This window comes from Rhyacophila brunnea, unplaced genomic scaffold (genome assembly GCF_057557595.1).
Source record: "Rhyacophila brunnea isolate RB1 unplaced genomic scaffold, BYU_Rbru_1.0 scaffold_20, whole genome shotgun sequence".
NCBI lineage: Eukaryota > Metazoa > Arthropoda > Insecta > Trichoptera > Rhyacophilidae > Rhyacophila > Rhyacophila brunnea.
This window is the reverse complement of record NW_028232860.1, coordinates 17,662,094-17,674,330: the sequence shown is the minus strand read 5'-3', so window position 1 is coordinate 17,674,330 and position 12,237 is coordinate 17,662,094. Positions and strand designations below refer to the sequence as shown.

Below are 12,237 nucleotides of genomic sequence, written 5' to 3'. Positions count from 1 at the left end.
TTCAAAGACACGATGATTCCGCATCAAAATCTCTGTATCGATGAGAGCATTATTGTTTTTAAAGGGAGACTTATTTTTAAACAATTCATTCCATCGAAGCGTCATCGTTTCGGTATCAAAATGTTCGTGCTGTGTGACGTTATGACGGGTTATATTTTAGATTTTATTATTTATTGTGGTGACGGGACAGACATAGTGGATAGCCAAAACTTTGGAATTTCCGGAGCTGTTGTGACAACGCTGCTGACCGAGTATCTGGGCAAAGGGCATTCGTTGTGGTGCGATAACTGGTACACCGGTCCACAGTTATTCAAACACCTCCATGAAAATAAAACCAATGCTTGTGGGACTGTACGTAAGAATCGCAAAGAAATGCCATGCTTCAAAAAGCTGAAAAGGGGGAGACAGAGGTAAAGTCAAACAGCCCATTGTTGGCTCTCAAATGGTGTGACAGAAGAGATGTCCACATGCTTACAACCATGCACGATGACTCCTTCGGTCCAACCGGTAAAACTAATTTTAGAACCGGAGAACCCATTATGAAGCCAAAGTGCATCTTAGAGTATAATAAAAATATGGGGACTGTCGACAAGGCCGACATGATGCTCAGCAGCTTGTCGTGCATGAGGAAATCTGTGAAATGGTACAAAAAAGTAGCATTTCACATGATTGACCTCTATTTATTAAATGCGTTCTATATGTATAAATCTGTTACTGGTAGTAAAAAAACTTTAGGAGAATTTCAGTTAGTCGTGATAAAACAATTAGTAGCTAAGTACGCTGTGAAAATCACGAAAACTCCACAACCCAGACCATCGACTAGTGAAAATCCATTGAGGTTGTTGCCTAGAACTTTAACAGATCATTTGCCGCAACACATTCCGCCCACGGCAAATAATAAAAAGCCCAGAAGACGCTGTCATGTGTGCGGAAATTCAAAAATTAATAAAAAAAAAACATCTCTATCTAGATATATGTGTTGTATTTGCAATGTGGCTTTATGTCTCAGTCCGTGTTATAAAATCTACCACTCTTCAAAACAATTTTAAATGTGTAAAGTAAAAATAAATATGTAACTCAGTAATAATATTTAATAGCTGTTTAAGTGTCTGCCTAAAAGTTTGCTTAGTCTAAAATTATTGTGCTATTTTTACGACCCTACTCAGGGAAAAAACATTATGTGTGATTTTATTACCATTTGTGAAGTGTTTCTATACTCGCGTCAAGCACGAGCGTGACGAATAACAAAATGCAAGCCTTGCAGTGCTCCATATACATAAAACAAAATGGCGGAAATCTTATAAATGGTGAGTCTTTGTATAGAATTAATTTCTTCGGATATTTTTGACATTATGACTGATTTATTACGGTTTTTTAATGTTGTAAAATAATCTGAACATGTCTAGGCGCCTAAAGAGCCATAAAACTCATTTTTTATTGCCATTTTTATTATGAAACACAGAAGTTAAATTAAACAAAAACCGTCACCGCGGAGAGTGAATTCGTCATACTACAATAGGCCGCGAGTGCCAGGTTTTAATCATATTTAAGAAGTATTTTTATTAACATTAAAAGAAGGTTTTGAATTAAAAACTAATCTAATGTGAAGGATGAAACTGATACATTTTGACGAGTTTGTTAATATCAGGCTCGAATTCACTTAAAAACAGCCGTAAGTCGCCGCATTCAATAACTTGCAGTCGATTTTTCTTATTAGTTAGTAACGTTTCTACAGCACTAAATCCACATTCACTCAAATACAACGATGGAATGCTATCAGAAATCGTTGAACAACCGACCATAACCCAGGGTAGAATTGAGAGATTCGCTTCTGCAGCCAAAATTCTTCTCCACATTATTACATGCGTAAGCGACTCTAATTTAACCGTTGAAACGGAACTCCAAGCATTCGAGTAGTAAGTCTCATCTCAAGTGGTGTCGTGTCTCGATTCCGTCGGATTTTTATAGATAGAATTTGTCTGCAGTCGCCCCTCTAAATTTCCTTAAAGCCCCCTAATTTTCTTTGAGCCTTCTACTGTCCCCTGAAAGTGTCCAGCGCCCACAAGGGGGCGTTATCGCCCACTTTGTGAAAGACTGATGTAGGCCATAGGGTTATCAAATTAGTACTTACTGTAGATTTTTAAAACATTATTCCAGCCTTTTTTTCTGATTCGCACCAAAATTAACATTTGTGTTCAGTATTGTTTGGCAAATCATCATGGAAAGATACACAGTTGTACAGCATATACAAATTGTTAAAATTTATTACAACAATAATGAATCTATTTGAGCTATATTTCGGACAATATGTGAAATTTATGGTCAAAATAATCGACCTACAGAGACTATTGGTAATTTAATCAGAAAATTTGAGTCAAATGGTAATGTTTGTGATGTTAAGAATCAAACCCGTCAAAAATGTAAATGTCACTGCTGAAAATATCAATGTTGTGAATCAAACTATCCAGAACAATCAGTTACACGTCATTCTCAAGAACTTAGCCTTTCTTATGGCACTAAATGGAATATTCTTCATAAAGATTTGCATTTGAAGGTGTATAAAATACAGTTAACACAAGAACTTAAGCCGAATGACCATTAGGTGTGTCGAAATTTTGGTGATTGAGCTTAGGAGCAACTTGTAACAGACCCATTATTTCATGAAAAAATTATCTTCAGTGCACAATGGTCTGAGGTGTAATTGGACCGTATTTTTTTGAAATAGAAAACAGCAGTTCAGTTGCTATCATTGAAAAACGCTACAGAAACGTGATAACTGATTTTTTCTGGCATAAATTAGATGTTTTTTATTTGGACGATATGTGGTTCCAACAAGATGGTGCAACATGCCATATAACTCGTGACACAATCAACTTATTGAGATATATCTCTAAAAATCTCTTATTTGATAACCCTTTATATCGGTCTTAGTAACTAAAAATATGAAAAAATATGGTTAATAAATTAGAATATGCCGAAATGTTTGTCACCTAAAGGCATTTTTGTGTTGAATTATGATGGTCTACCTACAACAAACTGATTGATACTGATTCATTACCTTTTTTTATCTTACAGATACGTGAATGGTTCCGGCCCCACTGTTCAACTGCCGATCGCAGAGGCCATGGTCGCTTACAGAGAGAAGATGTGTGACGAGGACCCCAGCCAAATATTTGTGCCATTTGTTAATGTAAATTAAATAAATCATACTTTTACACATTGCAATTGAATATGCATTTAAAAAAACAATGAAAAATCGGGGTTCAATAATCAAACATTGAAGTATGTTTTGTAATTTCAATTATTGATTATTTTTGGGATGCTCCCTAGAGCCGTCTCGACAGGAACATGTATAATTGTGATTTTGTTAACATTCACAAAACATGTATAACTTAAAAACAAATGCTGTGGCATGCAACAAATTTGGAATGGAAGCACACGGCATGAATGTCGCTTGTTTGCAGTTCATAATATTTTACAATGTGTTGGTCACTTTTCAAAGCAGTCCACACAATCACCTTGCGACCATATGGGCCCGTCAGTGTCAGATCATGACAAAGTGACAATGACAAATGGTAGCGATTATAATGAAATGACATTTCAGTTAAGGAAATATCCTTCCAACAATTGGAACACCGCGCATTGTTATATTTCTGATTGCTAATTATTAATGTGCCCAATATTTCCGCCTATCTTAAACGCCAATACACGATCACTGTTGGATGTACAATGTCGTTTATTTATTTATTTTAACAGGAGGTTGCTGACTGGCAGTTATGTTTTATGGCCATGTTGGTATTCAGTCGAATTTCAGTGTGCATTGCACCTAATTGCCAAAGGAACATAAAATTGCTCTAAAACACCAGAATACAATTTTTTAGAACTCGGTAAAACCCAGAAACAACCTTTGGAAGCAAAGATCTTTATCTTTCCTTTTATTATTGCAGGATGTAAGAATAGGTTCATCGGAGAGTGCTCAGCATTCCGTGGACTTAGAAGAGGCCCTCTCAGGCGGAGGGGGGTCTCCTCCCGCTCTCTCTTCCCTACGGCCATCACCCCCTGCCACTCCTGCACCTCCGCCTCCTCATTCCCTCTCCATCTCGCTCTCCTCGAATACCTCTTTCTCCAATAATGCCAATTCCAATTCCCTGCTGCTGGACCCAGCGTCGGCCATCACAGCCGCACCCGCACAGCATTGGGAGCCTCTGGAATTGAATCTGGATTATTGGCAGGTGAGACACGAAACAATACATATATCCTTTTCATAGTTGGTCGCTTATTTCAACACGGAGAGAGAAACAAATTGACCGTGGAGATGGAATCTTCATGTAATGTTGAACTGAGGCATCTATTTACAAAAATTGTAAAAGTAAAGTAAAAGTCCACATTTTATTGTCAAATCAAATAAAAAATACTTAAAAACAATTTTACATTTTCCAGATTTTTAAACCTGAAATACACCCAGATATGTAGCGCAGTTTCAATATTTCATTTCAAGGTTAAATGCAATTTCTTAACCAAAATGGAAACAATATGCACAATTGATTTTCAATACCATTATTTCTTACTTTTTACACTAGCATGTACAAATCATAATTCATAATATAACAATTTTTAAGGTTTATTGTCTGTATTTGTGTTGTAAAATATGCTCCATCCGCCTGTTTCAGATTGTGAAACCTGGTGAGTCTCAAGGCAAACCCGACGAGCTGTCGGCCCGTCGCCGCCTCGAAGGGCACCTGAAGAGTGCGGCTGCAGCGGCGGCCACGGCAGCTGGTGGCGGCAGCAGCGGGGGCAGCGCCTCCGACAAGCGGGAGGCCGCCCATAACTCTGGGAACAGCAGCAGCAACAGCTCGGCGCAGCAGTTGGGCGGGCGCAGCTCTCTGAAGTGCACCTTCCGCTTGCTGCAGGCTGCCAGGCTCACTCCCGGGGTGGACCCTCAGGTCGCGCCCTCCTTTCACATCACTTATGCCACCAAGGAGAAGAAGCAGAAGAGTGAGTTTAATCACCAGTTAATTTAAATTTAATTTCAATCCACCAATCTAATTTATTATTTCAAATAACTTTGACAGGTCTAATATAAAATATGTCGGATGAATGAGATATTAAAACGTTCTTTGATGCGCTTAATTTTTTTTTTCTATGTCCGAATCTAATAAGATTATTATATGCTCAACCTTACCAAAGTTGCCAGATCTAAAAATTTTCACCAGCGAATCCGGGGTTTGTAAAATTCACATGTCGTCTTTCAATGTGCGTTTAGACCGAGAGTATCAACTTAAGGTGATTCATCAGTGAAACGGCAAATAATTTTGAACCATAGGCGCAACGAAATTTTGCACTCGCTCCCATTCAGAGAGAGAATATAGAGCTAGAAACACATCATTTTGCTTCGTGATGGCGACGGCCGTAATAATTCTTAAATCGTGTAAAGATGACTTAAAACGTTACCCATTTACTTTAAAAAGAAAACTTGTCAATGAATATATTATTATTGTTATTGATAAAACAATAAACGGAACATTAAATGGACACATGTTGAATTTATAAGACAAATTATATTTGGTTTGACATGCCTCATTTGCACCCGCAATCCGCGCATCGCCTAGCGACGATCTTTTTAGACCGTGTCTCAACTGAGGTATGGCCTTAATAACTTGAGCAAGTGACTGACATCCATTTCTCGTAAAAACAAAAATCTTTTAATACAATCTCCACACAGGATGCTCTTAATCATGACCTTCTTAGGATCAAACATAGTTTAAAAAAAATCATCAATTTGCTAAATAGTACACAAGATTTAATGATGTTGAATGCTTTATGGACGATGCATATTTGCATTGATTGATAGCTTAATCGGTGTATAATGCCCGGACTGCAATGGTTGTACATTATCCCATTCTGAACAAATATTTTTCTAAAAATTTCATGTGGTATGTCTCTGGGGTGTTTCAAATTATTAACATCAAATTTATATTACAATTTTCATTTGCAGTAATGCGACTAGGGAAAAAGAAGGAAAAGGACAAGGATACGGAGACTGGGAAAAATCAAACATTGGAAAACATTTCAAGACTCATCTGCTCCGCCAAGACTTCACACAACGTGCCATTGAGAGGTATTCAACCATTGCATATCACATATTGCCTTTATTCCGTCTTTGTTACGCATGTATATCGCTACCACATTTGACTCGCAAAAGCCAGTATAATCAAGAAGTATTTAATATTTTTTTCCAGTATACATAGATGGCGCAGAGTGGAACAGCGTAAAGTTCTTCCAGCTGTCTCTTCAGTGGCAGTCGCACGTCAAGAACTTCCCCATCGCCCTTCTCGGCGCGCCTCTCGCCCCCCAGGAGCTCTCCTAGACCAACGCCGCTCTCCAATATCCACCACACTACATATTGTGATAACTATTAACCCTACACTATCTTGTCAACGCTGTGATGATGTCATTGAGACTAGTGATTTTGAGGGCGACGGCAAAATAACCAAATATTGTTTCATCACATATTTATATAATGGCCTCAACTTTTCCTCATTTTTTGACGCTTTGCTATGGCAAAGGCTAACTGTGTTTATCATTTAAAATCCAACTCTATCTGGATAATCTAGTTTCTACAGTTATTCCATATCCAGTTAGCAATGCACTTTCTTTTGTAGAGTGCCATTATGAAATACATAGTTCAGTATTTGATCATTACGGTTAAAAAAACCATTGCAATCGATGAGTGATATTCAATACATTTTGTACTATTAAACTTTAAGCATGCTAATATACTTTCGATGGAAACATCTTTAATATTACGTAAGAGATATATAAATCTTCAAAAGGTTTTATTGTATCAGTTATGTTCTCGAATCAGATGACTTTCTGTCGTAATTTTGAACTGAGCTTCGCATGTCATTTGTCATGATCCGCCATTTTGCCCCGTGCCCTCTTCGCCTAGTGAAATGCGGTTGAGCCGCGTCGTAATCCAGTCATCCGTGTTTTGGTTCCTCGTTTAAGATATTCACATCAAGATCTCCACACTCGAGAACTAATTATTATTAATTTCGCCCGAATTTAGTATTAGATGATAAAATTTAATCGTTTGGCTTTCGATCACTTAGTAATAGAATGGACTCGTGTAATATAATTTATTATGTTTACTGTATGATTTTGATTTTGTATATTTGAGAATTTGTTTTTTAAGGTTAAATTATTACGTATTGAATATAGCGAGCTTAATAATTGGTTGTATATGTATTATGATAGTACCGATGAAAGAATTGAATAAATTTAACAAGATACTCTGCTAAACTTAATCCTATTTTTTTTAATCATGATTTTTGATTAAACATTTGTCAGTTACGTATGTTGATACGTTTTCAGTAATTTTCCGGTTTACGTAAGCATGAGTGTACTTCCTAGTGAAAATGTTTGAAATATCAAAATATTCCATTATCCAAATATTATGAGGCCGTCGGACATATATTATTTAAGATTAAACCGGAAATTTGTTTATAAAATAATTATTTTTATTTAAATTCATAGTAGGCGATCGTCGATTGATTTCGATCGTAGATAGTGTATAAGCCATTTTGTCTGTGTTAGAAAGTTGTATATAATGCGTTTTAAAATTAAATTAGAAATGTAAAACTAATATATTTATAAATTAATATCATTGCTCTGAATTTTTATTTTTCGTTCAATCAACCCATGTGTGAAATTCGAATTATTTATTTATAATTTGATTTTAAAAATTCTTTAAAATTTATCTATTGCCAACATTTTACTCTGTGGTATTTTTCGAATAGAGAAAAAAATTATCACCCAGTCGAGGGTGAGGGTTAAATAATACAAACCAATTTGTATTTACTCAAAATAAAATTAACTTTACAGATGAGTGTGAGAAGTGAATAAGAAAATTATAGGACGCATATAATTGTGAACTATGGCTTGTCTTTGTTAAAACCGTGTATTTACAATATACATTGTTGATTAACTTTTTTACTTTCGTTTACCCAAGATTAATACAATATAATCACACAAGTATACCAGGTATTGAAGTTATAATAAAATTAGTAATAATTGTTTGTATCTAACTGTAAAATTAATAAATTGAATACAGTCACCTATACATTCGGTTGTTGACTTCTGGCCGGTGAGTGTTTTTAATCTTTTTTTGTAATTATTCTATGAAGAGACTGACAAGTGTACAAAATGAATTTGTAAAGAATAATAATTGACCGACACCAATTATTGTTTAATTTTTATATTACAGATAACAGCCATGAAATGGATTTTATAATGAAGAAAAAATCACAAAACATTTTACTCATTGATATTAATATTCATAGGAAAATAATTATTGTTACAAATAAATATGAGGCAAACTGTATAACCAGCGCAGTAAACACTGATGGTCCGTGTGTAGTTAAGGTAGATTAACATTTTCATTACATAAGCGGAACATGTTAAGGTTGTCTCAGTATACTTTATGCAAAAAATGATTGTTGGCTACTTGCCCAACACTCCGGGTCAACGCTCTGACTCAACACACACAGAAACACTTTGACACGATTCTTCTGTGGGTGGGTTTGACTAACGCATAATTTAAAAGATTTTCAAAGGCGCTACTGTCTATGCGAACTGTCAAATTTTGTATGAAATACATTATAGTTTCATCGTGTTACCGCATGCTATATTATAAAACAGTGACAAACATAATTGTATGTTTATAAATAGACAGCTATCAATACAATAATACAATTATAGGAAAATTGGTTCTTTCATTTTTTTTGTCTAATGTTGAGTAATATTATCAATAGGTATGGGAAAAGAATATTGTTAGATATGATTACAGATTTTTTAAATTTAATATTTTCAACTGTAACTGGTATTTGATAATTTCTATCACGCATGGACAATGGCAATTAAGAACACAGCTGCCATTGTAAATAATTTTTAAAAGAAAAAACAGGGAATGAATAAATATATTATGGTTAATTCCTAATGTCAACATAATTGCATTAAGACAGCTGATGTTTATAAAATTATTACAACTGTTATGATGTAATAGCCACGTGAGAAGTTCTCAAAAACCATTTAGATATTATCCATTCATTTCAAAACAAATAGAAATAATCGCTTTTCTAAAAGAATTGATTAAAATTGCTTGGAAATTATTACAATATTGACTTGTTTAATATTTATACACTAGTAATATTATAATATTCATCGTGAGTATAAATTATACGTAGCTATTTTGTAAGTGAATAAATTTATTGGAATGTCTTCCGAAAGCATTTCTTCGTTCGTTAACAATATTGCATACATAAGTGTTTATTAAAATATTTACCGATAATAATAGCCGTACGATTGTACTTTACGGTTTAAAAACTTAATATTACGATACTTACGCAAAACTATTACATTAAAATAATGCTAACGGTTAAGTTTATGCCACTTTTTAAAAACGTAGGCTCAATTTGAAGATTTTATTACGATAAAATAATTTCCAAATTAACGCATTGTTAAAGATTTCGTTTACGAAAAGCATTGTCGGTTAAAATGTAATAATAGTAATTTAAATACGTAAATTAGCATCCTAATAAATGTTTCTCTGTAGATAAAGTTATATCCGATGTATGATCAGGATAAAAATACTATGTTTTACTTTGACGTCAGTTATTTGCAAAAGATTGTCCTGGTAATGTAACCTTATACTCGTTTATTTTATATTACAAACAAGAACAAACCACTTGATATATTAACCATTTAACTCTGTTTGTAAAAATTAAGACCATTGGAATTTTCTTTCGCCTCAAGGATACATAACATACATTCTACAATCTACACCATAATAATTTTAAAAGTGATTTAATGCTTTTTTTTACATACATACCAATAAAACATTTTACATAATTAATCTAAATTTGATTTCAGTCAACTGCAGCTGCATGATTTTTATTTTAACACATTTTGACTATTTCTGTGAATTATTGCTTTTTTTAACGGATAAGTGCTCAAAATAGCTCGAAAATAAAGAATTTTAGGTAAGGAGTATGAACAATTCGTAAACTATATAGGAAAGATATATTTATATTCTCAGAATAAACTTTTAAAGATCATTTTATACATACCGTATAATAGTATTATTTTTTTACAATTTAGAATGAAGTCATATTTCGTTAAATAAGATTTCCATGTCTATTAGACATTTTAAAATTGATCTTTTCAAAATATATTCGTTGATACTTTCTATCGTAATTTGTAATTGACTAATAATTTTGATGAAGTTATAATTATTATCCAAAGTCTATTCTTTACCATTCGAAAACTCTAAAATAATTATGTTGTAATGATTCATGATTTCTTTCTATTCTTTCCTACAAAGTTTATGAATTGTTCAAGCTTAAACTATAAATTCTGTTTTAATGAAATATATTATACATTCTTATTTTGAATGAAAGAATGGAATCGTCGTAGTAGCACCATGTGTATGTATTATTTAAAAACAACTAAATCTAATAATATAATATGGTTGTCATCGATGGTGGTCGAGTAGAAAAATACTTGTTAGCGTCTAATAAATGTAAATAAAGTAAATTGACCTCGGTGTTAGTGAAGTAAATGATAAAAATACAATAATTGGAAATATGCAATACGAAGATGTTAAATTGGTTTGATTTATTAACAAGGCGACAGGAGGCTCATGTAGGTTTTAAAAATGTATTCTGTAGGGAACATAAGAGCACAAATTTATCAACACTCACAGGGTGCTAATACTACCATTTTAATATCCTGTTTAACGATAAGGAAGATATCAACGGTTTTTAATTACATTATAATATTATCTATACTTTATCCTGTTTTATAGGTGCTTTTTTGCTGTGAACTCGGAGCTACTGTCCAACTGCTATATCAAATAAATATGTTCATAATATGCTTGTATCACCATTACCATTTGAATAATTAATTCAAAACTCTATTATCTATGGATTCATTATCATCAATTTTATTCTTAATAATTTTAACTCTGCAGACATGGACATGATCTTATATAAATTAGATAAATACTAGTAAAAAGACAATATTTATTACACTGTAGGAATTCTCATATATTATCTCCGTATTATATTATATCGTATATATCTCATTTATTGGGTTAATTTGTTCCACAGAATCACCATATACTGTGCATTGTTCTCACTGTATTTTGAATTGTTTTTAACATAAAAAAAAATTAACCAAAATATTCTGCATAACCGTGATATATTGCATTCATGCTATAGATAAAAATAGTAAATATTATCTAATATATAAATTGTTTTAATATCTTGAAAATTTATAAACCTACACAGATCAAAGCATATTAATTACATCAAAAAAAAAAATGACTGCAAAGCTGATTTACACTTGACATTTGTAGATATCCAATTTTTGAAAAATCTATCTGCCAAAAAGCGCAAAATATTAATTATATTTATAATTACATCCCACATGCAGAGTAGCCTATCTTTTCAATTATAATAATTCATGATTCATCCATTGATTTACCATATGTGAAAGGCTTTGAGCTAAATTCACATAGATTTGATACATACACAATTTCTGACAGTTCATAAAGCATTGAGGGCCATTCATTGGTCGCCGGATTGGTACTAAACGGTTTAATGTGGTATCGGCTGCTTAGTATGGAGCGATTTTCAGCCAATGAGATTTTATATCGCTATGATGCTGGTGAGCCAATACTGAGCGTGGACTCTGCATGATTCACATTTATTGGGGTGTCTCTTTAATCTTTTGAATACCTTTGGGACCAGCTCCACTGTAGAATGATCATTGCATTTCAGCTGTGTCCAGCAAAACATGTAATGACATGGACGATATCTGTACTACTTCGACATGAAAATAAATGTCTAAAAGTCAATACAGCTGCGTTTCTGTAGCATATTGCGAAACAATGGTAGAGACATTTTTGCTGTTGTGTAACACAAATTTTTGCATTTCTGTTATGTTATACATGAAATAAAACTAATATAACTTTGGAATAAATTAATAAATAACATTAATTTTGTTCCGCATTGCATGAATGAATCTACATGCTGCCTTGGTTGGCCTATTTACACATTTAAAAATCGTTGATAACCGTCAAGTAGTACACGATTGATATTACTCATTATCGACGATTTCTGGTCTCTACTAGATTCACATATCAACAGAAGTGGCGATATAACGAATTCGCACTCA

The 12,237-nt window shown here is 33.5% G+C and overlaps 1 protein-coding gene across 2 annotated transcripts in view; it reads left to right on the top strand.

Annotated features, from left to right (window-relative positions):
• Positions 1–7,794, top strand: part of KrT95D (phosphofurin acidic cluster sorting protein KrT95D) — a 145,200-nt gene extending 137,406 nt beyond the window's left edge. For both annotated transcript variants that reach the window (XM_085947850.1, XM_085947851.1), the window contains 5 exons: positions 3,076–3,190; positions 3,948–4,232; positions 4,671–4,995; positions 5,996–6,118; positions 6,240–7,794. In XM_085947850.1, coding sequence (XP_085803976.1) covers positions 3,076–3,190; positions 3,948–4,232; positions 4,671–4,995; positions 5,996–6,118; positions 6,240–6,367 — 976 coding nt within the window. In that variant the 3' untranslated portion in view covers positions 6,368–7,794. The remainder of the gene's footprint in view (positions 1–3,075; positions 3,191–3,947; positions 4,233–4,670; positions 4,996–5,995; positions 6,119–6,239) is intronic.
• The last annotated feature ends 4,443 nt before the right edge of the window (positions 7,795–12,237 follow it).